Raw genomic sequence first — 25,000 nt, forward strand, 5'->3', positions numbered from 1 at the left:
CTCAGTATCCATAAAGTCAGTAGGGGAGAAATCCCCGGATGCCCTACTCGGAACCGGCCCTGCAAACAGGTCATTCTTATCTTAATCACACGTTACATAAAATAGGGAAACATAATGCAGGTTTATGTGAAGTTTGTTTAACAGAGGAAACAGTGGAACATTAATGATGGTATATGAAAGAGAAAGAGAGGTTTGGCCACTTGTTGATATTGCCGTTTGTGAAGCCTGGGCTGTCTACAGAGTCTACAGCGTTTTTTTACAGTTTGATCAGCGGACAGGCAGCAAGCAGATAGTGAGGAGATGTTTCCGGTATGTAACAAAAAATGTTTTATGGTCTAAAACGCTTCAATTCGCTTAGAGCGCCTTTAAGGAGGAAATGCAATCAATGGGAATCCAAGATTTACATTAACTGAAATATTAACTGACGGATCAAATGCAGGGAAAATGATAAATGCAATCATGAGATTTATCAGGATAAGTGGATTAAAAAATAGAATATGATAAGAATAATAATAATTATTATTATTTTTCTTTTTAGTTTAATATTTTGTTTTGTTAGTTCATTCTCTTCACACTCCACCACAGTAGGTGGTATGCAGCTATGAAGTTGGTTCGCAATCCGCCATAAAATCGAAAGAAGAATAAGAAAATACTAAGGCTGCGTCCGAAACCGCATACTGTATATCCCAGCAAACATTGGTCGGACGGCAACGTCGTCTCCCTGGCCAAAAGAGGTCGCGGCAGGACGCCACAAATGGTGTACTATTGGTCCGAAATCAACGTCGTCTCCTCGTCCAAAATTAGTCGGTGCTGGACGGCACAAATGCACAACATGTCCTAAAATGCATTTATGTAGTCCTTGTGAAATATGCAAATGCTGTGCGTACACCTTGGTTAATACTGCAATAATTAATTTAAGTGAACAACGTAGTTTTTAAGAGGTTATGAATAGACGTCCACTCACGTCTTTTACACGTCTAGACTAGACTCGTATAAAAAAACATAATAATCTTTATGAAAACCACGATTTGTATACAAAGTAAATATATTAACTTTATCTTGTTTAAATAAATTATAATCACAAAGTGCCCAGTGTGATTGCAAAGCCACACTGCATTTTAGTCATTATTTCAACCTGTTTTATTATTGAATGTATGCATATAAATGTAAAACAGATACATATCCGGTCACCATTTAGGTCTGAGTTGGATGTAATTTCAAAAACTCTGCTTCCAATATTATATTAAGAAATAATTTACAAAATCCCGCGATAGGACAGATTATCTCGCGAGATAACGTCACGCGTTCTTCCGGAAGTTCACATTCAAACAGGAGGAGCGGTTACGAGGGAGTTTTGTCTATATATTATGTAAAATCTACTGTTGGGTAAGTACATTGTGTATTATTTGATTAACGTGCTTACGTTTTACTTGTTTGACACGAAGGCCCGAAATAAACGTTACCAGAATTGTTCACAATGAGTATGGCAAAAATTAGCTAGAAGGCTAAAAGCTAACGTACTTTGAACTTATACATGGTATAAAGTATGTTTAAGGATACAGTCAAAGTTATTACTGTTACTTATTAATCTAGCCTCTTGAAAGTCTCTTTCAGAAAGTAAATTATCTGAAAAATAAAAGTTATTTGGCATTAATGGAATTACAATGATTTGATTGCCTAAACATTGCACATGCAAAATATTAAATACTGTTTTGCATTAAAAGTTTAGCAGAAGTGTTTGTTTGATTAACTTCCTTTGCTTTTGTTTTGTACAAAGGAAAAGCAGAACCTCATCCAAATAAAAATAAACAAGCTGTTAAAGGCACTGTGTCCTACACAGACCCTCCAAAATATAACCACCCAAAACCCAAGTCAGGTAAATGCCTCAGTTTGAAAATACATTAACAAATTGGAGTTGTTATTGTGGAGTTAATATAATTAATTACAATTTCGTTTTATTTACAGTTGAAGATCAACACAAACCAAATGAAGATGCACATTCTACAAACAATAAAAAAAGGTATGGAAAACTGTAGATATGAATTTTTGTAGATATGGCTTAAACAGTCTACACATTTGTTAATGTTCTAATGTGTCATATGTCCTTTTTTGTGCTAAAGATCAAGTTTTGTGTCCAACACACTTGGATGAGGCGTGCCCGACCCCTGACTTTGTCTACCCTACATTAAGTTGTAAGTTTTTGACTTCTTTGCTTAATACTACGAAAAAGCATGATTTTTTTCATAAAGGACTTTTATATATTTTGATATGAAACTCAAAAATGTATATAAATTGTTTTGGTGTATTTTGTTTACACAGGCACACTTCATGACAGTAAACATCTGTATCAAGATGGTGTGATTGATCTATACCCTAGAATAAGCTGTGACACTATGAGACGTACGTGCTACTGATGCTTTTTTTTTGGTGCATTCCCACACTATACAAACACGTTGCTTTGCTCCTAACTGCATACACTTTTGCCTTTATAATGTCATTCTCATTTTTAGGTAAAAATTTATTCCATGAGTCAGGGTTTTGCCTGAATGTCAACATAATATCCAAAAACTTTGATATAAAAAATGATTTATTTTAATATTTTACACTACTGTTTTTTTTTAAATACATTGTGCATGTGTATGTTTATTGTACTTAATGAAATTACATGCAAGGTGTCATTTGTTTCGCAGGGTCACATAATGAACAGCCATCTTACAGACAACCGAAAGAGTATTGTTTTCTTGTGTATTGTCATACACCTAAAGAGGATTTTTTAAATCATACAATTATGGTGTTATTCATTCATTAATGAGTTCTTTCTTATCTTAAATAACTTTTCATTTTTCACTTCTTTTATTTTTAATGTCTATATAGTATTCTCTACAATCCCAAATTCTGGATTGACGCCCCAGTACCAGAGGGCACGCCAATCCCAGAGAGCATCAATCTGAAAGCAGGTGATGGCAATTTACTACTAATCAAGGAACTGGCTTTACTGACGAGATGCGCATGATATCGCATGTGATTTATCGTGCAGCCCTAGATTTTACTTTAGTGACAACACAGCTTAGAGGATAAACATGTACATTTCTCTGAATCTGAGTTAATAGTTACAAATACAGAGCTTATAATGTCTGTCATTGCTCAACCACAAAGACCTAAAAGTACAGACAGCTAATTTCATAACTAATGCAGTATTACACTGTGAAGTTATTTATATATACTGTTAAAATATTACACTACCATGTAATTAACTATATTTGTCCAGGTGAGGTAACACAAGAAAAACTAACAGGATGGAGACTACCTGATTCTTCACCTATGGCCTCAGCTTCAAATGCAAGAAGTAAGAAATGCTATAATATGACTGTGTATTTTGCATTATGAATACATTATGAATACATCAAAGATGTTGATAACAAGTTGATCTGCGTAAATTGTGACATAAAGAATATGTATATATATTTCCAGCTATCTTTCTATAACATTATTTCAATTGTTTTCACATGTAGGTCCAGCAACTGTCTGAGTTGGTGGATATTCTGTCAGAGACTGCGTGAACAATGTTATGAACAGGCATGTATTTCTCTTGAATTGTGTAATCCTGAATAATATTTCAGGAATATATGTTGATTACCACCATTAACCCAGCTATTTATATTACTTCATTACAGAATTTAATCTGTCACACATTACTGTTTGGAAGTTTTAATGTTCGTAGTGACTTAAACAGTCAGCCATACTGAAAACAAGAAATCAAAACATAATTTCAGTGTAAGCCATTACTTGTCATCAAAACTTATGGATGAGGATATAGTTTATAGCACTTGTTACATGATAGATGAGTAGTTGTGAAATGCTAAAACATAGTTTATGTTTGAATATTGCATGCAATTGCTATGTTGCACATTACTGTTAATTGTGATTTATTGACCATTTAGGTTATTTGTCTAAGGTGAAGTAATCTTACATTTCTTTCACAGAATGATGTCTAATTGTCTTATGGCAAAGTTCAATATGAGGGGTGGTGGACATCTGGAAAAGAAGTATTTTAAAGGCACACCTTTGTATTGTGTTATTCAAGGTAATTTGGGGAATATGTTGATCTAAAAACTTGTTTTTGTATATTATTGATGTAATTTTTATTGCTGATTTATGTATTTAGGGGACATCACAGCTCACCTGTCTTTATCAGAAATATCCTGTTCATTTTTTGACGATTACAAACCTAGTTCAGGGTCTTTCTCAAGGGCACCACAGTGGTTTTGTAGAGGGAGAGGACAAATGCTGTTTCCCCCACAACTGATCTAACACTTATTTAATGCAGGACATCTTGTATTGTATTTTAATTGTATTTATTTTAAAAAGAAACATATTCTTCTCTTCCCTCAGATGCTGTGAAGAGGTGGAGCCCAAATGCCACAGACTCAGAAATAGATGCAGCTATGGCAGACCACCTCAAGCTGGGGAAGAGCTGGGGGTTGTGAATACACTAAATAAGCCAAACAGCTCTAATGTGTAAAAGAGAGAGTTCACAAAAAAATGAAAATTGTTATAATTTTCTTACCCACATGTTTCAAACATGTATACATTTCTATTTTCTGCTGAACACAAAGATTGAAAAATGTTTGTAACCAAGCTAACTGTCAATAATTTTTTTTACACTTGTAGTAATGGGTTGTGAGATCTGCTTTCTGCGTTCTATTCTTTCAAATATCTTTGTGTTCTGCAGAACATAGAAAAGTATACAGGTTTGAAACATAAGAGAGAGTAAATTATTAAATAATCATTTTTGGGTGAACTATCCTTTTATATAGTAAAGTATTTTGAAATTGTTATTATAGTTAAACGGTTTAAAAAAAAATAAAAAGTGCTGAATCGGAACATGCTTCTTTTTTTGCTTGTGTCCACAAATAGTGTGTTCTTTGGTGTGTTTGTGAGGTGCGCGTGATTGCAACGTTGTGGGGACGTTCGGGTTTGGCTGGACTGAATTTGTGTATTTTAAGAACTTTTATAATTGCCTATTACAAAGTAGCCTGTTTTATATGCACGTTTAAGTGAGTATAACCCATGAATTAAGCAGAGACTCATATTACCGTCCAGAAGAGGACATTTTTAGACGTGCACGGACCGTGTAGAAAAGACGTGTGATTCACGGTCAGATGACGTCAAAGACGTCGGTTGGATTTTCATTTTGGAACTATTTTTCAACCATGACGGGACGTGACGAACGGACGTCTTTTCAACGGTCATCACACGTCCAAATGTTTGCTGGGTAATAGGTACTAATAAGATGAAGTACCTACTTACTTGCCAATAAAACAGTAGGTACCATACGTCGTCATCACTTCATTTCAGCGCGAAAACAGGCGCATGCACTAAAAACTTGAAAGCTATGAGAACAATCGCTGTGTTTAAGACTTGGCACTTGGTTTGGACTAAAAGACTGGACTCTGGCATATTAATTTATTGTAACATGGCAATGATGACAAATGCTGTTATTTTCTTTTTCTGTTTAATAAAATAAAAAAAAGGCGAATGCCTCTACTTCTTCGATTGATAAGTCCTCTCCCGGGGCATCATGGGATAGTGAAGTGTCCATCGGATGCACGCTGCAAAATCTAACCGGAAGTAGTAGGTCATCCGGGTACTTTTCGCATACTGTTATTCGAATACAATGTATTCGGACATACTACTCCCCTCACCTACTGCTTTTCGCGTACTATATAGTATGAAGTAGGCGGTTTCGGACGCAGCATTTCTCTTCACCGTGACTGAAGCGTCTCGCCGTAGATCGTCGCACTTGTGAGGGACGCAATGATCGCGTCCCTTTACACGCGTTCCGGCAGAAGAATTTTACAAGGATTTAGAGCTTCGCTCCTCGAGTGAAGAACCGTAAATCTTATGGACTCCGAGATATATCGAATAACTGCGTTCTAGGCAGCGTGTTTCATTGAGTGTAAAAAGAGTCTTGTCTCTGTGTGTTTTAGTTTTGAGATGGATGTGGATTGTTGTGAATCTTCAGTGTATGTAACTAATGATGGGAGTCTGGATTCAGTGTGGATGAGCAGAGATCAGAGCCGCACACCACAGCCACTGCTGGACTCTAAACTCTCTGAAGAGAAATCCAGACACACACAGGACTCAGATCTCAGTCTGACTTTACTCTGTTATACTGAGTCAAAGCTCACAGACACTCAGGACACTACAGTGTGTGACAGTAAACAGAGCTTACAGGAGGATCAAACCTCCACAGAGTCTCTGGATTCTGTCTGTAACGCTGGAGAACAGCAACAGATCCTGAAGATGTGTTCAGTCAAACTGATCGACTTCAGGAACCTGATGATGAAGATTAAAACTGAACCTACAGAAATAAAAACTGAACCCACAGAAATAAAAACTGAACCTACAGAAATAAAAACTGAACCCACAGAAATCAAAACTGAACCTACAGAAGACCTTCACACTGAGGAAGATGATGATTGTATTCCTTCAGGTACGTCTCCTCAATTATTGTTGTATTTTTTATTTTTTATACTTAAAATTTTTAACTGTGATCTGAGCACCTGTTTTATAAAAGTGGGATTCAGTCACAAACTATTAGGATATCTTTAATATTTGTTGAGTAACAGGCATGTAGGCTTACCTGCAGCCTTCCAGCCACACTTCACAGCAGCAGACACGGACCAAAAAAAAAAACTACTCCAAACACACACATTTGTACTGGCGGTCAGCGCCATTTTCCCCATGGGGAGGGCAACTCGCAGAAAACACTAAACACAAATTCCATAGACATCAACTCTGGAAAAATATATTTGATCACAATAATTAGAATATATAACTTTTTTTCCAATACCTTACCAATTAGTTCATAAATAAATAAAGTTTGGTTCTGGTTGGTTGTCAGTTTAGGTCATGGGTCGGTAGGGATTTTATTTTATTTTTCATTTTTTTCCCAGTGGCAGCAAAGGAAAGGTAGGAAATTGTTCAATATTTAAATTAGATAGCGAATATATTTGAGGTGACTTTGGCTATATTGTGTGTTTGTCTCGCGCAGCCATGTTTCCACGGATTATCTCTTTTTAATGGAGTGTGTGTGTGTGTGTGTGTGTGTGTGTGCGTGCGTGTGTGTATGTGTGTGTGTGTGTGTGTGTGTGTGTGTGTGTCAGTGGCGTATCCAAGATTGTTTTCATGGGGGGGCACAAAGGAGCCGGTACAAATCTTAGGGTGGCACAATTAAAAAATTTATTATGCCTGAATCTAGTAGTTTTCCCTTTGCTTTTAATACTACTTGGAGTATAGTTATTCTTATTTATTACTAGTATATGATTTACAAGAGACAAATAATTTAAAGATCAGATGGTGGAATAGTATTCATTTATCAAAGATTAGTATCAATCGATCAACGTTTGATTTGTGTAATTAAAATACATTATTTTATTAAACTATACTTAAGCAATATCGCTCAAGTAGGAGTGTGATAGGTCTATATCATCACGGCTGTGATTAGGCCAGAGACACGAGGCCGAGTGCCGGAGGCAATCACAGCTGTGATGATATAGAACTATATCACACGACTCCGAGAGCAATATTGCTTTTATACAACAGTTCGACGGCACACGTTTGAAAAACGAAAACTAGAAAACAACAACGGAGTTATTTTAAAAGCCTCTTTGTTTGAGAACTACTTCTTCCGCCACGGATTTGAGGGCGGCCAGAATGACAGGTAAAACTTTCGGCTGCTTTGAAGCTCATAACAACTCAATGGACGGAAAAGCCGTTACTTTATATTACCGTTTCTTGGTCACAAAGTGTAGTTTTAAGATTAGTTCAGTCGAGAATGTATATGTATTATATTTAAATCTGCAGTCGATTAGTAAAGATAGCGCCTGTTTGAACGTTTGCTTAGTGAGATTCGGTACGAATGAGAACCAAGGCATGAGCGGACATCAGTGTTCTCTCTCCCTGCGGACCACCGCCCTCTCTGGGCTACATCTCTGACAGGGATTCCCTGGCTCTCATGTTGGCCTTGTTTGTTTATGATCGTCAAAATGAGATCAAATCAGCAGTATTTGGTGTCATGATCAAACTATTACTTGTTTTCTTATTCATATTTAGTGTCTTTTGTGTTGTTATTGTTTTGGCGCTAGGTAAAAGTTAATAAAACTATATTTGTATAACGTTACTATTGCTTTCTCATTTATTCTTAACGCGATACGAGCACTCGATTATTATTATTAAACTTTGTTCTTGTCAGTACTATATAAAACGTTTTTTTTATAAGTGTCAGAGAGATGTTTTTGCATGCTGCTTATAAATATATCAGTGGCGATATCTCATAACATGTTTTAATAGTCACGTCACGATAAAGTAAATGATCAATGTCCACATTTAAAAGCTGCAGTGCTTACTTGCAGTTTCACTGTGTTTTCGCGTTCTGATAAGAGATATAGCTCCAGAAAAAAACGAGTGTTTACATTCCTCTTTCCAAGTGTTAATCGTCCACACGATGTGACAAGACATTACTCCCATTAACTTTAATGTAACATCCAAGAGCGCTGATCTTTGACAGAATAATAACTTCCGATTGAGGATTCACAGACTGATTTATGAGCAAGTAAACTAATGAGACACACGGAGAGTGTTTAAAAACAGGGCGTCTGTGTTTTTCCATTCAGAGTTGAGCCTGTTTCGGACCTCCATTCACTAGGTGGCGGAATGATACGAAAGGTGAAGCGGTTACTGTGCCGTTATCAGTACAATATCGTATGGCTCTTAGCCAATCAGATTCGAGAACCAGAAAGAACTGTTGTATAAAATGAGTAGGGCTGTCACTTTTGTGAAAAAATCATTTTCGATTTTTAATATACAAGTGTTCATTGAATCGATTGTAAAATCGATTTTCCATGTCTAAAAAAGACGTTTCCATTTAACGCCAAATAACAGACAAATGTAAAGAGAGCGCCTGAAACGCACAAGTCAGCAATATTTCTTATTCATTGTCATTAAGTTTCGTGCAGAATAAAAACAGCAACAGTAGTACAACATTCTCTAAAAAAATATGCAGAGTGGACTGCTGCCACATATGAAAAACATTACTGCAGGTTCAACCGGCTGCTTTTATGATTTAGGCATTTCAAAAATGATTTTAAATAATGATTCGATCCATTTCAAACAACTGTTCAAAAATGAAACTTTAAATAGACTAACTTGAAGTTGAGAACATGCTGTGTATTTTTTTATTAAACGTAACCGACACTTAGGCGGCACTAGGCAGGCATAATGAAATGCGCAAAAAGACTAGGGCCATTACAAATTATTGGTCAGGAAAACAAGTCGATCAACATTTTAGGGGTCAAGAGCAGAGCGCTTTTCATTCACTATGTCCATCTGTTGAGAAGACGCACTCCGACCGCACTGATGTCCCAGGGAAACTCGGGTACTTCGTTGCCAGCTGCGTATTTCGTACTGCCAATCTTCCATCTCAAAAGCGGGTCGCTGTCAGCTCGCAAGGGTGGTTCCTTGTCATAACTCATCATCTCCTGTAAGGTCACATTTTCGACGCTGTCTCATGTTGCACAGGTTTATTGACGTTGTCCTCCATTTTCTTTGCAAAACACTAGATGCAGCGATTAAAAGCGTGAAACTATAGGTGCGTAAAATTGCTGGGTATTTTCTGTCTAGCTTTCGCACACCTACTGCACTTTCGGAATTCTTTATTTTCTTTTTCTGCTTGTTTGTGAGTTTTGTTACATCTATATTTTTAACTGTTTAATTCTTTTAAAATTAATAGTGTACATATTTGGTTAAAATCGATTGCCTATTTTCGTTTTCGAAACGTTTTTTGGTTGGTCCGATCGATTGTGCAATCGATTTTCGAACGAAAAGTGACAGCCCTAAAAATGAGTTATATCCAGTGTTATCAAGTTAACATACTGTAGTGACATACATACTTTAGACCTAACACGTTTCTAGTCTTCTATAAAGTTTTCTCGACGTGGGCACCATTTTCTCTCTCTCTCTCTCTCACACACACACACACACACACACACACACACACACACACACACACACACACACACACACACACACACACACACACACACACACACACACACACACACACACACACAACACACACGCACACACCTCACAAATGATCCTGCGTGTGCGTTCTTGAAGGAAAAGCGCGTGTTTTCGCGGCAATTGCACCGCCCAATTCGCGTCATTTGCGAGGACGCATGATTGTGTCTTTGCATTGACTTTGTATGTAATCTACTCGGGCAGATAGACTTAATGCGCGCGTCTTGGACTCCTATTATCTGAAATAAAACCGGTGCGTCATAAGCAGCTGCGCTTCTCTCTGTCTCACGTGCACGTGCTCTCACATCTGTCCAAAGTCTAAACATAAACTAAAGTAATAATCCTTCCCTATTTGTTCAGTTTTATGCGTTTCATGCAAGCTGAAGCAAACTATCCATTTTGCTTAAAATATAACCGGCTGCATCTTGGCGGCTCTCTTGTGCACGTGCAGAGAGCTGGGCTCTGTCCGAAGGCAGATCACTAAGTAGTAATCCTGTTTATAATATGCATTTCAAGAAGTTGTAGCAATACATCCCTCGTGTTTAAAATATAAATCGCGTTCCGCTGGATGGATGTTTTTAAAGGCACTTCTGAGAGGTTTATTTTCCCCCGCTTGGCAAGCCAACCGGACGTGACATGGGGCGTGGCAGCATCGACGATCCTATTTTTTAATTCGAAGTTCGAGGTTGTAACTTAATTTCGATCGATTTTGATTTAAAATCGAAATCGTGACACCCTTAATTGGTAGACTCCCAAACTAAATGGAACAAAGGATTCACGCCAATACTTTCCCAGACATATACAAGTATGAGACAAACACCACAATGACAAAGTTCAATACAATAATTTTACTGGACATTAATAATATAACAAAAATATCAATACAAAATTTGTGTGTCTTGTTTCTTTGTGTTTGTGTGAATGTGTGGGTGAATATATGTCCATGTTCAAGTCCCAGTTCTCTGTGTGGTCATAATGTGACCGTCACACTGTCTTCTGTTTGTGTGAATATAGAAAAAGATACAAAATCTCATTTCATTGTTCTTTGTGTAAATAAGAGTGAAAAGATAATTTAACTGTTTCATGTTTCTTTCAGATGTGAAGAGTGAAGAAATAACGTCCTCAACATCAAAAGAGCGACTGACAGCACAAACTCTGCACGAACAGACATTCAGCTCACAGAGACATTTAGAGAGACATGAGACAAAACACACAGAACATGAACTGTTCACCAGATCTGAGATCAGCTTTACTACCTTACAAGAGAGGAAACTTCATTCAAAAGAACACAGAGAGAAGCAGCAGTTTCACTGTGAGCAGTGTGGGAAGGGTTTTGTCTTCTTATCTCGGCTAAAAGTTCACATGAGGACACACAGTGGTGAAAAGCCTTTCAACTGCACTGAATGTGGAAAATACTTCAAAACCAAACAAAGTCTTGATTTTCATCAGAGAATTCACACAGGAGAAAAACCACACGAATGTCCTCACTGTAAGAAGAGATTTAGCCGTAAACATATTCTGAAGTGTCACATGATTTTACACACCAATGAGAGACAGCGTCACTTTAGGGATTCAAGTTCATCACAGCAGAATATTCACTCTGAAGAGAAACTCTATCAATGTTCACACTGTGATAAACCTTTCTGCAATAAACATCAGCTGATAATCCATGAGAGAATTCATACTGGAGAGAAACCTTATCACTGTAGTGTCTGTGGCAAGAGTTTTAGTAATCCTAGCAGTTTAGTGGTACATCAGAGAATTCATACAGGTGAAAAACCTTTCCAATGCTCTCAGTGTGGCAAGACGTTTGCTCAGTCAGGTCAGTTAAAAGACCATCAGAGACTTCATACTGGAGAGAAACCTCATCACTGTAATGTTTGTGGGAAGAGTTTTAGTCAATCCTCAAACTTTCAAAGGCACCAGAGACTTCATACTGGAGAGAAACCTTACAAATGCTCTCAGTGTGACAAGACGTTTACTCTGTCAGGTCAGTTAAAAGATCACCAGAGTCTTCATACAGGAGTGAAACCTTACAAATGCTCTCAGTGTGACAAGGCGTTTACTCGGTCAGGTCACTTAAAAGACCATCAGAGACTTCATACAGGAGAGAAACCTTACAAATGCTCTCAGTGTGACAAGACGTTTACTCAGTCGAGCCACCTAAAAGACCACCAGAGAGTTCACACAGGAGAAAAACCTTACAAATGCTCTCAGTGTGACAAGACGTTTACTCAGTTAGCTCACTTAAAGGAACATCAGAAACTTCATACAGGAGAGAAACCTTACAAATGCTCTCAGTGTGACAAGACGTTTACTCGGTCAGGTTACTTAAGAGACCATCAGAGACTTCATACAGGTGATAAACCTTACAAATGCTCTCAGTGTGACAAGACGTTTACTCAGTCGAGTCACTTAAAAGACCATCAGAGACTTCATACAGGTGAAAAGCCTTACAAATGCTCTCAGTGTGACAAGTCGTGTACTTCATCAAGTAACTTAAAAGTCCATCAGAGAGTTCATACAGGAGAGAAACCTTATGTCTGCTCTCACTGTGGAGAGAGATTCACTTATTCTAGAAGTCTTCAGCATCATCAGAAGAAACATCCTGAAGAACAAACTACACTGAAATCATCATAGCATTGGCCACGTATATTTGGAGTGAATGTTGGATGTGCTAGAACAAAACCAATGGATTTCTGTGAATGACTTTGGTTATTCACAATGTAAAAAAGGAAAGGTTTTTTTCGACCACTGTTTTGAATTTTCCCTTTTTCGCTCGACAAAAAAACAGGTCGACCAATGAGATCTGTAAGGTCCCTTTTCCGGGTCCGCCCACAGGTCCAACGACGGTAGCCAATGGCGTGGCAGAAGGATACTTACGCGTTACTGTCTTTCCTTTACACAACATAACAGAATTGGTTATAGACATTTGTTTACAAACAAATATAAATTAATACACGTTACCTCGTTATTTCATCTGACTCCATAATGAAACATTTTAAAGATTTGTAGGTAATTATCAAATTTAGATAAACATTTCATCATTCTATTCACTCATGTTTACATTGGTAATCGAATGAATGAGTTCAATGTCATATCAGTCCACACCGGCCGTTGTGTGGGTACTGAACACAAACTCGACCGTACTAGAGGTTGAGGCTAAAGCAATTTAACAAAGTCAATCTCTTGTTAAAAGGTCCCCATGTAGCTCTCAAAAATCGCCACTTACATATAAAACATAAAAACATAATCAGATGTTCAGTCTAGCTCCTTCGAGACGCATATAGTTAAATCATAGAACTATATAACAACTTGATTATAAAGAGGTAATTATAATTACCAAATGTGATTACAAAACAACTTAGTTAAGGTTAAATAATTAATCTGGCCATACAAAAACTAGAGGTTATGGCTAAAGCAATTTAATGATACCGCTTCATGTTTACGTGCCCTCATTAAATAGTATCTATATAGCCCCCACAGTCGCTTACACCACTTAAAGGCGGAGTCCATGATGTTTGAAAGCCAATGTTGATATTTGAAATCACCCAAACAAACACGCCCCTACCCCAATAGAATCTGGACTTTCTGTTGATAGACCCGCTCCACACATACGCAACCCGGCATTTGATTTGATTGGCTATAAGTGTGTTTTGGTAGTCGGCTCGTCTCCTTTTCCAAACCGTTTTTCAAACATCGTGGAGTCCGCCTTTAATGAATTATAACCAGATGTTTAGCTTAGCTCCTTCTAGCTGCCTGTAGTTAAATCTCATGACTATAGAATAACGTGATTATAAAATGGATAATAGGACTATCACTCTGATAGTCCATGCGACTGCCCACCAGCATAGTTAAGAGGCAGAATCTAATTAACATGAATTAACCCCGATCAAAGATTTGTGGTAAAAATGGATACCGTAATACTTTATCGTAACTTAGAAAAGCCAATGATACAGAGAAGATTAGGCAACTAGAATGAATACAAATGTAACAATTTATTTACCAGGTAAACGACACAATAATTCAAAGTCAATTCAATCAATAATTCAAAAGTCAATTCAATCAATATAACATATAAATCAATCATGAGAAATATGAAGTCATTCAAAACCAACTCAAACAAAATAATACATTTGTCAGGAATTGCTGGAGAGATGAACCCAAAAGCACACGATGTCGGGGAGAACAAAATAGACTTTATTTTAACTACACAAAACAAACACCCACGAGGGGGTACACAACATGAAACAGGATATTTAGACAGATAACAATAAACTAGACAAGATCTTGGTTAACTAGAACCCACACGAACACGAGAATACACAATGATCCTGAACAGAACTAAGGACACAAAAACATTAAATAGAAAAAACCAAACAAGATAACGAGCGGGAACAGGTGATGGGAGAAAACCAATGATCACTGATAAGCAGGAGAACGAGGGGGCGGGGACAAATGACAAGACACCGGAGGCACATGCCACAATAAACAAAGGATGAGCCTCCACATAAAGCCTGGGACTGAAAGAACTCTGCCACCATGACAAAATACAAATATAAAACAAGACTCTTATGGCAGAGTCTTGACAACATTGATCAATCACATAAAAACATGACAATATGAAAGCGAATATTCAATTCAAGTAATATAATACATTGACCAATCATACAAAAACCTTAATGGTACGAAATGAGAAGGTTTGAAAATGTTACCTGGAGATGCAAACTACACACAGTGATCGTGCGGGATATCTGTATATAAATTCCCTGAGTCACTTGCCACTTGTCCTTAAATACCCAGATCAAATAAACATTTATGTAAATAGTCTTTAACAATTGGGATTTGAAATGATTGGATTCTACAAACCTGTGGGAGGCACCTCGCCCGTATACTGCTGAGATGGGGTACACCCCCTTGTATTGAGTCATGTTTTTCTTAATTCTGTTAAACATGAAAACTTTAAATTGTTATTTGCATGGGAGACTTTTCACATTATCATTTAATGAAACCTTAGAATGTCCTGTGTGAAGAGTGTAAGGAGAGAAAGGAGGGGCAGAGGGGGTTAGGCCTTTTGGCCGCAGAGTCACAGTTTGCCTTGTTTGAAAACCAAATGTTACTCTGTGGGGAGTCCACTGAGTTCTGTGGAACGTTTTGATTCACGAGGGAGGTGTTGCAGGATCTCGGCTCCCTTGCTGTGAGTTCGGGAGGAAACCGGTAGTGATGTAAAGATATCTCTTTGAATGTCCTTGTTGTCTCAAGCACCTGTGGAATGCCCCGCTGTGTCTCCCAGGGGGTGGGGCCTTTTGGTCAGGATATTACAGCAATTCTTAAGGCTTGTTATAGTCGTGTGTAGGTCCTACGGCGTAGCAGCGACGGCGTAGGTTCCGCGTCGGTTTTCATTTATACTTTTGCGTCGTCGTCCGCGTCGACGTGCAAACACACGCGCGACCGCTGGTGGGCAGTATCCACACGTGTAACCACAGTAGCAGCGCGACCGTCAAAGAAGAAGAAACCGGGCAAGTTAACCCACAAACGAAGAAGAAACAGCAACTTGTTGTGTATGTTTTGAGAAGACCAGCAATGATGGAAGTAAATAAACAGTGACTTTTGATGCAGTTTGAGTTAAATCACTCCTCAACTTGGCTCATCTTTGTTTTCACCGTCACAAACGGAAATACCTACAGTGGGGCAAAAAAGTATTTAGTCAGCTACCAATTGTTCAAGTTCTCACACTTAAAAAGATGAGAGAGGCCTGTAATTTTTGTCAAAGGTACACGTCAACTATGAGAGACAAAATGAGAAAAAAATCCGGAAAATCACATTGTCTGATTTTTTAAATAATTTATTTGTAAATTATGGTGAAAAATAAGTATTTGGTCAATAACAAAAGTTTATGTCAATACTTTGTTATATACCCTTTGTTGGCAATAACAGAGATCAAACGTTTTCTGTAAGTCTCCACAAGGTTTTTACATATTGTTGCTGGTAGTTTGGCCCATTCCTCCATGCAGATCTCCTCTAGAGCAGTGATGTTTTAGGGCTGTCGCTGGGCAACTCAGATTTTCAACTCCCTCCAAAGATTTTCTATGGGGTTGAGATCTGGAGACTGGCTAGGCCACTCCAGGACCTTGAAATTATTCTTACGAAACCACTACTTCTTTGCCCGGGCGGTATGTTTGGGATCACTGCCATACTGAAAGACCCAGCCACGTTTCATCTTCAATGCCCTTGCTGACGAAAGGAGGTTTTGAGTCAAAATCTCACGATACATGGACCCATTCATTCTTTCCTTAACTCAGATCAGTCGTCCTGGTCCCTTTGCAGAAAAACAGCCCCAAAGCATGAGGTTTCCACCCCCATGCTTCACAGTAGGTATGGTGTTCTTTGGATGCAACTCAGCATCTTTCTCCTCCAAACACAAGAAGTTGAGTTTCTACCAAAATGTTATGTTTTGGTTTCATCTGACCATATGACATTCTCCCACTCTTCTTCTGGATCATCCAAATGCTCTCTAGCAAACTTCAGACGGGTCCGACCATGTACTGGCTTAAGCAGGTGGACACATCTGGCACTGCAGGAATTGAGTCCCTGGCTGCATAGTGTGTTACTGATGGTAGCCTTTGTTACTTTGGTCCCAGCTCTCTGCAGGTCATTCACTAGGTCCCCCCATGTGGTTCTGGGATTTTTGCTCACCATTCTGGTGATAATTTTTACCCTACGGGATGAGATCTTGCGTGGAGCCCCAGATCGAGGGAGATTATCAGTGTTCTTGTATGTCTTACATTTTCTAATAATTGCTCTCACAATTGATTTCTTCACACCAAGCTGCTTACCTATTGCAGATTCAGTCTTCCCAGCCTGGTGCAGATCTACAATTTTGTTTCTGGTGTCCTTTGACAGCTCTTTGGTCTTGGCCATAGTAGAGTTTGCATTCTGACTGTTTTAGGTTGTGGACGGGTGTCTTTTATACTGCTAACAAGTTCAAACAGGTGCCATTAATACAGGTAACAAGTGGAGGACAGAGGATCCTCTTAAAGAAAAAGTTACAGGTCTGTGAGAGAAAGAAATCTTGCTTTTTTGTTATTGACCAAATACTTATTTTCCACCATAAATTGCAAATAAATTCTTAAAAAATCAGACAATGTGATTTTCTGGATTTTTTCCCTCATTTTGTCTCTCATAGTTGAAGTGTACCTATGATGAAAATTACAGGCCCCTCTCATCTTTTTAAGTGGGAGAACTTGCACAATTGGTGGTTGACTAAATACTTTTTTGCCCCACTGTATGACGCAGATTTTTTTACCTGACCGGAGGGGTTCTGGTGGACCAATCACAGCGCTTGCGGTCCGTGTAGAACTGACGCGCTGTTAAAAATTTTGCGAGGTGCGCGTCAGGCTACGCAGAGCTACGCAGCTACGGCGCAGTAGCTACGGCGTAGAGCCTACACACGACTATAAATCGCCCTTTACAGATCCAAACATTATGCCATGTTCCTGGAGCCGCTGCTGTTGTAGTACCCCTGTAAAGGAGTATGGAAAATGTGATTAAAGTCTTAATAAACACAAACGCTGAAATGATGGCTTCCTTCTCTCGTGGTCTTTACTTAGAATCAAACACAATAAAAGTATATTCATATTACAACTTTTCAGGACACTACATGGTCAACACACATATGACTTTTGCATAGTAATGTCTGAATGTAAACATTAACAACACTAAACATTTGCATATCCAGCATTTACAACACTACTGGGCGGTTTCGCGGACAGGGATTAGACTAGTCCTGGACTTAAACACTTTTAAGAGCTCTCCAAACTGAAAACAACTTGCACTTACATATCTTCAAATTAGGGGTGGGCGATAAACCGGTAGACATAATTAACCGGTAGAAATTTGTCAACCGGTAGAGATTTTGGACTATCGTTTCTATCGAGGTTACGTGCCCACGTCACGCTCCTGTGCGTGTGGTCGCGAAAACGTAACGTTTGTACACGTATTTAAGCACTGCAGTTTTAAAACAAGTTATTTTAAGCCATTGAAACACAGACAACAGATCTGTATGCGTGCGTTCTTTCTGTGTCAGGAGCGGACAAGTCGCGCAACCGCTGCTCTTTCAGTCTGTGAGGAGCGCGCAAGTCGCGCGTCCGCTGCTCATGAGCATTTTTCCGCTTTATTGGCCTTAAATACACATATGCGTCAAAATTCCCCATAAACACGACCAGTTAGGTCTTAGAGAAAGTAAACAGCTGAAAGAGAAAGCGCATGTGTAACAGTGTATTGGATCCGGACTTTGGTCTTAAAGGGGAAGTTACCTAATTTTGCTCCTGTCTGTCACTCTTGTTAATCAAACAGCATTGAGAGAAAATCTCTCACTGCTCCTGATTAAATCACTTTTCTACCTTAAATAAAAATATATATAGGCCTATACATACATGCTTAAGTATTTATTATCATTCTTATATCATTGACTGTTTATCTTCAGAGAGCTTGAGTTTTGTTTGTTTTTATCTTCTTTCTAAAAAAAACTCTACCGTGATACATATCGTTATCATGATATAAAATTAATCCTATCGTGATAGAAGATTTTGGTCATATCGCCCACCCCTACTTCAAATACATCAGGGCCCTTTGTTTTACCTCAAAATGCACACAGGTAATGTTTTTAGTAAGGCATGTTTGTTAAAACTACTTATATTTCCTAATTAAACTAAGACCTAGTCCTGGATTAAGCTAATCCTGGTCCGGGAAACTGCCCCAATATGTTCAGCACACATATGACTTTTCATAGTAATGTCTGACTGTAAACATTAACAACACTAAACATTTTACCCTTTATCTAAATGATAGCATGAAAATGATTATGTAAAATACATTTAGAATTAAATCCATATTCTCAGTTGATAACATGTTACTCAGTTCGTTAAAAGATATAACATTGAATAAGGCATGAAATTTGCTTTTAAACTACACTCACATATGTAATGCATAACACATAGATTACAGACATCATCGTACGGATCACGACCCATGGTTCGGCTCGCATGTGATTCCCAGATTAATACGCAAATTTAAATAGGAAAAGTTTATCATTTGCGCGTGTTTCAAAGGCTTGCAAATGCTAACACTCAAGTGATTTAAAACAATTTAACCGCAAAAAGGCGCTAAAGTGAGCACCCCTTTTACGCACATGTGGTTTAATGTGTCCGGTCCAGCTCCAGTCAGGCACGTGCCCAAGTGTAAATCTTTTGTGCCCCGGTTTAAATTTTAGCAGTTATAGTGCAATCCTTTACAAAGACGGATCTTTATGCAATGTAGTTACCCAATTTACGCTTGTAAAAGCGACGAAGCAGTCGCAATGACGCGTGCACGCACGTATTCATGTCCGCGCGCGTCTTTGCGTTCATCCGCGCACAACCGCAATCAAAAGATGACACACGAGTGAGTTAGCTTTTGAAAACATGACGAGACTAAAGGAAGTTTCTAAATAGCAATGCTTATCTTATTTTGACTCGATCACTATTGGCTTCTGTAGATGTACATCAGAAATGTTTTGTGCAAAGCAGGGAAAGGGAAGAAGAACGGAGAGATGATGAGTTTAAGGGAGGTAAGACAAACTACATCCTCACCCTGTCAGGTCTCAAACATTATCAAACAAATCTCAGGAAAACTTCTTGTCAAGTCTATAGAATTGCATTGTTGCTGAGAAAATCAACAGATATATGTGTTATACTGTTCTGTATTTTCAGATATGAAATTAATATTTAGTATACTAATATTTAACTCTGGACACTATGACTTATAACAGTTAGCAGTAACTATGATTGAGATTATTTAGTATAGCAGTCATAAAATGACTGGTTTCTTAAAATATTCTTGTAAAAATAAGTTATGAGTCATTGCTATCATTGTATAATGTAGAAAATATTTCTCTGCTGTCATTATTTCCAACAATGTAATGCCATTTATGCATCCAAACATGTTAATAATGTTAGGTATGATGATGATTACACTTGTATATATGTATCTTTCGCAGTAACTGTTGCACTGTAGAATAGTGGGTTAAGCAAAGGACATTGTATAGAAGTTTTGCACACAGGAAATTTTCTGCTTGGGGCCCCCATAGACCCTAGAATCGCCTCTGTATGACATCAGATTACTGCGAGAACAATTCGAAAGCGGTCCTCTCGCGGGACCTCCCGCCGGCCGGTCTGCGTTGCGCTGCACGTAGAGTAGACGAAAACACAGCGGAGCGAGCGCCATTCAACGACAGCAAATAACTGAAACCTACTGACAAAATCTCACAAAGTCTCTGAACGTAATAGAGGAGTAATAGAGGAGACATGGAGCAAAATAAAAAGCCAAGCACTCGTGGCAAAAATACTCCAAAGGTTTGAAATCCGAGATAAATTTTTCCTGGACCGCTGAGACTAGTTTAAAGTAGTAGCTAGCGTGTGCTCAAGCCCTTATCATTCAAATAAAAGAGTGCTGCTGCTTTCTAAAGTTACCAGCCAATCAGCATTTCCACTCGCCAATTTTTTTCCGGCGAAAATAAGAGAATGCAACAATGATTCGTTTTTCTTTCGCGGACATCCTGACAAAACATGACAACATTTTTGTGATCAAACATAAGCTTTCTTCGTTTCTTTGTCGATAGACATAAAGCTTTACTGGGGCACAGGCCCCCCATTTTTTGCTGACTTTTTTTTGAAAGCCTGCTGTGTGCAAGAAGTGTGCAACACTTCTATACAATGTCCTTTGCTAAACCCTTAATCCGTGACTCTTTGGGTCCTTGCAAATTGTCAAATGAGAAATGCAAATTAGCTATGGCCAGGTGTGGATGTAACAAGCTTGCTGATTGGCTCTGATTGTACGTCATGCACAGATTTATAGATCTCGGATCAGGGGCGTAGCACAAGGTCCCGGGCCCTATGCATAGGCAGTCCTGATGGGCCCCCCATTTTTCCATATAGTTTTCTAATCACTACATGAACAAACTGTATGATAACCAAACAAGACTTGATTCAGACATATTTTATTTTGCTGAAGTAACAAGACATTAAATTTTAGAACATTTATTTTTATTATGCTTTATTACTTTAAGGCATAAATTAAATCTTAAATATGCCATTTTAGTTTTGTACTTTAACAAAAAGCTCCATTCATATTAAAAGACGAACAAAACATGCATCACTAGTCATTTTATCTGGAAAAAAGGCAAAATGAAACAAATGCTATTGCTTGCATACTATAGCCTATTATTAAAATTAAACATTTTTTCAAATTAGGCTATTGTTTTGTATGCAAACAGCTGTTACTATACAGTTTATTTATTTAGCCTTTCAACTCAATTTGCATGTAGTCTATGACCAAATTATCATCTGAAAGTGAATATTCTGCTTTTTTAATGGGTTGTCTCAGTTAATTTTAGCACTAACAATCGCAGCCAGGAAAATTCAAACAGTTTAGCCAGAGGTGGAAAGAGTAATAAGATATTCTACTTAAGTAAAAGTAAAGTTACTTTAATAATATTTTACTTAAGTAGTAAAAGTAAAGTTACTTGTCTAAAAATCTACTCAAGTAAAAGTAAAAAGTAAGTCACTTTAACTTTACTCAGAGTAAAAGTAACTTTTTTACAGCGGGAAGAGGTGGAGAATTCTAGTATAGTTCAAAAACGACAAGGGAATATACATTTCAAACTAGTTGTTTTTAATTGTAGGAATATCTTTACAATTAAAGTGCAACAGCAAAAAGTTAATAAAGTAAAAGCTTTTATATAACTAAGAAACATTTATGGAATAGTTTAATGATTTTTACAGGTGAGTATTCACTTTTAAAGCAAAAATAATATGAGGTCAGCAGCTAGTAAATACAATCACTATAGTAAGGTTGTAATTGATGTATTGCTGGTAACATTGTTATATAGTTTAAATGAGCATATCATGAGATGAGTGCATGGCTATATAATTCATCCTTATTGTCTTTTATCTAACTTCCCTGACCTGGGTACCTGATGTAAGACCTTTATTCTTATTTCTCTTTCTCTCTCCAATGTCTAATGACCTGCGCATTTTCAAGGACGTTCTTAAGTTGTGGTTGACTTGATGCAAAGCTGATTGACATCGGAAGATAATGCGCATGGTATTAAAAACGCGTCGTGCAAATGAGCGATAAAACCCCGGTCCACAATTCAGTTCTCATAAGCATAAATCCTACCTTACATAGGAATAAAACACTCGCTTCACGTCAGAGGAAAGTGGTCGCTTAAATATGGCCAGAGGTTTCTTTCATAAGAAATTAATTGAGGGTCTGCATTAGCGCGTACCTGTCTCGTCCGTCTCCATGGTTCTTTTTGTGAGTTTAGCGCGTTCCCCGTCCATCAATCAATCATCATCCATCCGTGATTACCTTGCATTTTTTAAAATATTCTTTACTCAGTAATGGATATGATTTAAAAAATGTAGCGAAGTAGTATAGTAGGAAGTTTGTTTTTTTCTTCTATTGTATTTTCTTTCTGTTTTGGTGGCCCAATTTAGCTTTCTTTGACAAAGACATTTCAACCGCACGCAGAAGTTTGCGCTCTACCAGACGCACAACTACAAACAAAATGCACGTGCAGATGGACTAAACCATTTGGTGCATTAGGAAGGGGTGGGACCGTGAGACTTTAGATAGTTTTTACTTAGGCTATACAAAATATATTCAAACAGTTATTCAGCAAATACACTAACTTTACATTTCATTTGACATTATAAAATTAAAATAAGAAATGAAAATATCCAGGTAAAATAAAATATATTCCAGACTTTCAAGGGCCCTCTCTCCCCTTGGGGCCCTGGTAATCAGTACTGGTTTTACCCCCAGTCCGACGCCCCTGTCTCGGATGAGGACCCCAAAAGTCACGAAAAAGCTAAATAGAGAGGCTAAAACGAAAAGCAAATCGAATAGCAAGAATAAGGAGAACCATCAGGAAATGAAAACAGAAATTTTAAACGGAAATGCCCTTTTAAATGCCTAATTTAAACCCGTATTTGTAGTTCAATTTATAAATCCAGTTATTTATTTCTCTTTTTAAATCGCATTTGGAAATACAGTTTGAAATTCCATTATTTTTTTAAGAATTTTTAAATGCAATTTAAAATTATGAACTTATTGAGTGTTTTATGTTGTTTTTGTAAATTGTTATATTATTTTGAACTATTTATTAATGGATTAATATTTCATTTCTACATTATTTTTATAATCTCGCTCTTTATTGCCTAATAAAATGTTACATAATGATTTTTTTTTGTAACTTTGTCTATTTATTTATAGATTAATTAATGAATTATTAAACAAATGTATTAATTGCTATTTTTATTGTCCAGGTAACATTAAAAGCATCACAAACATTGAGGATAGAACTTCTAATCTGCAGTTTAACTTTTTTAACTAAATATAATAAAAGTTTTTTTAGAAGGGATAAGTACATGCCATCTTAAGGGCTAAGGTTATAATATATTGTTATGTGGAAAACACTTAAAGTTTCGGCTGAGTGTACAGTTTAAGCTGGTGTGATTCTGGCACTGTGCTGGCAGTGTCGGCTGACTTTTAGCACCCGGACATGGTCCAGTGTCGGCTGAGTGTACAGTTTTAGCTGGTGTGATTCTGGCAATGTGCTGGCAGTGTTGGCTCAATTTTGGCACCCGGAAATGGCCAGTGTACTTGGGCCGATTCTGGGGCGTCATTCATCCCAGATTTGGCCCTTCTCTGGCAGCCGGAACTGGGCCGTGTTTTTTTCTGGCCTGCCGGATTTGGGCCATTATTGGGCCAAACTGTTTTGGCTACCTGGGTATACTCTGAAGTTAAAACGCAATGAGAAATAAATCAGTCACTTTAGGTTAAAAGATCTTACCACAGTTAGTCGGCTATCCGTTTTTACAACAATAAAAAGTTTCTAACATTATATTCTCCTCAAATTCTCCTCAAATCGATTGGAAATCACTCGTATATATATTTCTTCTCACATATTTAAGTTACTAAATCAAGAAAGAGACAAAAGAACCGCTAAAATAATGTACGTCTCTGAGGTAAAAACGAAAGGACCGTTATTTTTTAAATTAACGACTTTTCCTGAGCACAAGATAAAGCGGGTACTCGTGAAAAAGGCGGTAAGCTCGTGCAGACAAGCACGCGCATATTAGACGTGCACACTAAAGGAATAATGGGTTTAATTATGCATTCACTTCATTTCCTAAAAAAAAAACATAACCAAAAAATAACCATTAGAGAACGTTCTGTATAAGTTATTTTTAGGTTATTTTAAAAATAACCACCCTGCAACGTTATGGGAACGTTATTTTTTGGTTCCAAAAAAAGAACCAAAAAAGAACCAAAAAATAACGTTCTGTATAAGTTATTTTTAGGTTATTTTAAAAATAACCACCCTACAACGTTATGGGAACGTTATTTTATGGTTGCAAAAAATAAAACCTAAAAATAACGTTCCCAGAACGTTATTTTTTGGTTCCCAAAAAATAACCAAAATATAACCAAAAACTAACGTTAGGGGAACGTTCTGTGTTTGCTGGGATATCTGCGGTGTTATTTCTCTCAAACCCGCGTCCGCCGAATTTCTGACCAGGACCTCCGCAACCTGTGAGTTCCACTCCCGCCCACGACCGTAATGTTTGGGTCCAAACCCGCGGATTTTCTCTGGGCATTTGTGTACTGTTTTCACAAACTCCCGAGTAAACATTCGTTCAGATTAACATCCAGAATAACAGACATTTAACATGATTGCTTTTAAAATTAGGGATGTGCACGAATGGTCAAATATTCGATCTGCAATAATAATTAGAATGGGGAAAAAATGATATTCAAATGTTTTTAATCCGCCACCGCAGCATTCCGGCTACTGCTCATTTAATCCTTTTTC

General features: G+C 37.7%; 1 protein-coding gene across 2 annotated transcripts in view; it reads left to right on the forward strand.

The window, feature by feature from the left end:
* The first annotated feature begins 5,325 nt into the window (after positions 1-5,325).
* LOC141350439 (uncharacterized) overlaps positions 5,326-25,000 on the forward strand; it is a 33,742-nt gene continuing 14,067 nt past the window's right edge. Inside the window, exons 1-2 of one of the 2 annotated variants that reach the window (XM_073855553.1) lie at positions 5,326-6,496; positions 11,180-13,658. In XM_073855553.1, coding sequence (XP_073711654.1) covers positions 5,998-6,496; positions 11,180-12,723 — 2,043 coding nt within the window. In that variant the 5' untranslated portion in view covers positions 5,326-5,997 and the 3' untranslated portion in view covers positions 12,724-13,658. Of the gene's footprint in view, positions 6,497-11,179; positions 13,659-25,000 lie in introns of those variants that run through there. The other variant, XM_073855555.1, reaches the window with a different exon arrangement.

This window comes from Misgurnus anguillicaudatus, chromosome 18, assembly GCF_027580225.2.
Source record: "Misgurnus anguillicaudatus chromosome 18, ASM2758022v2, whole genome shotgun sequence".
Lineage (NCBI taxonomy): Eukaryota > Metazoa > Chordata > Actinopteri > Cypriniformes > Cobitidae > Misgurnus > Misgurnus anguillicaudatus.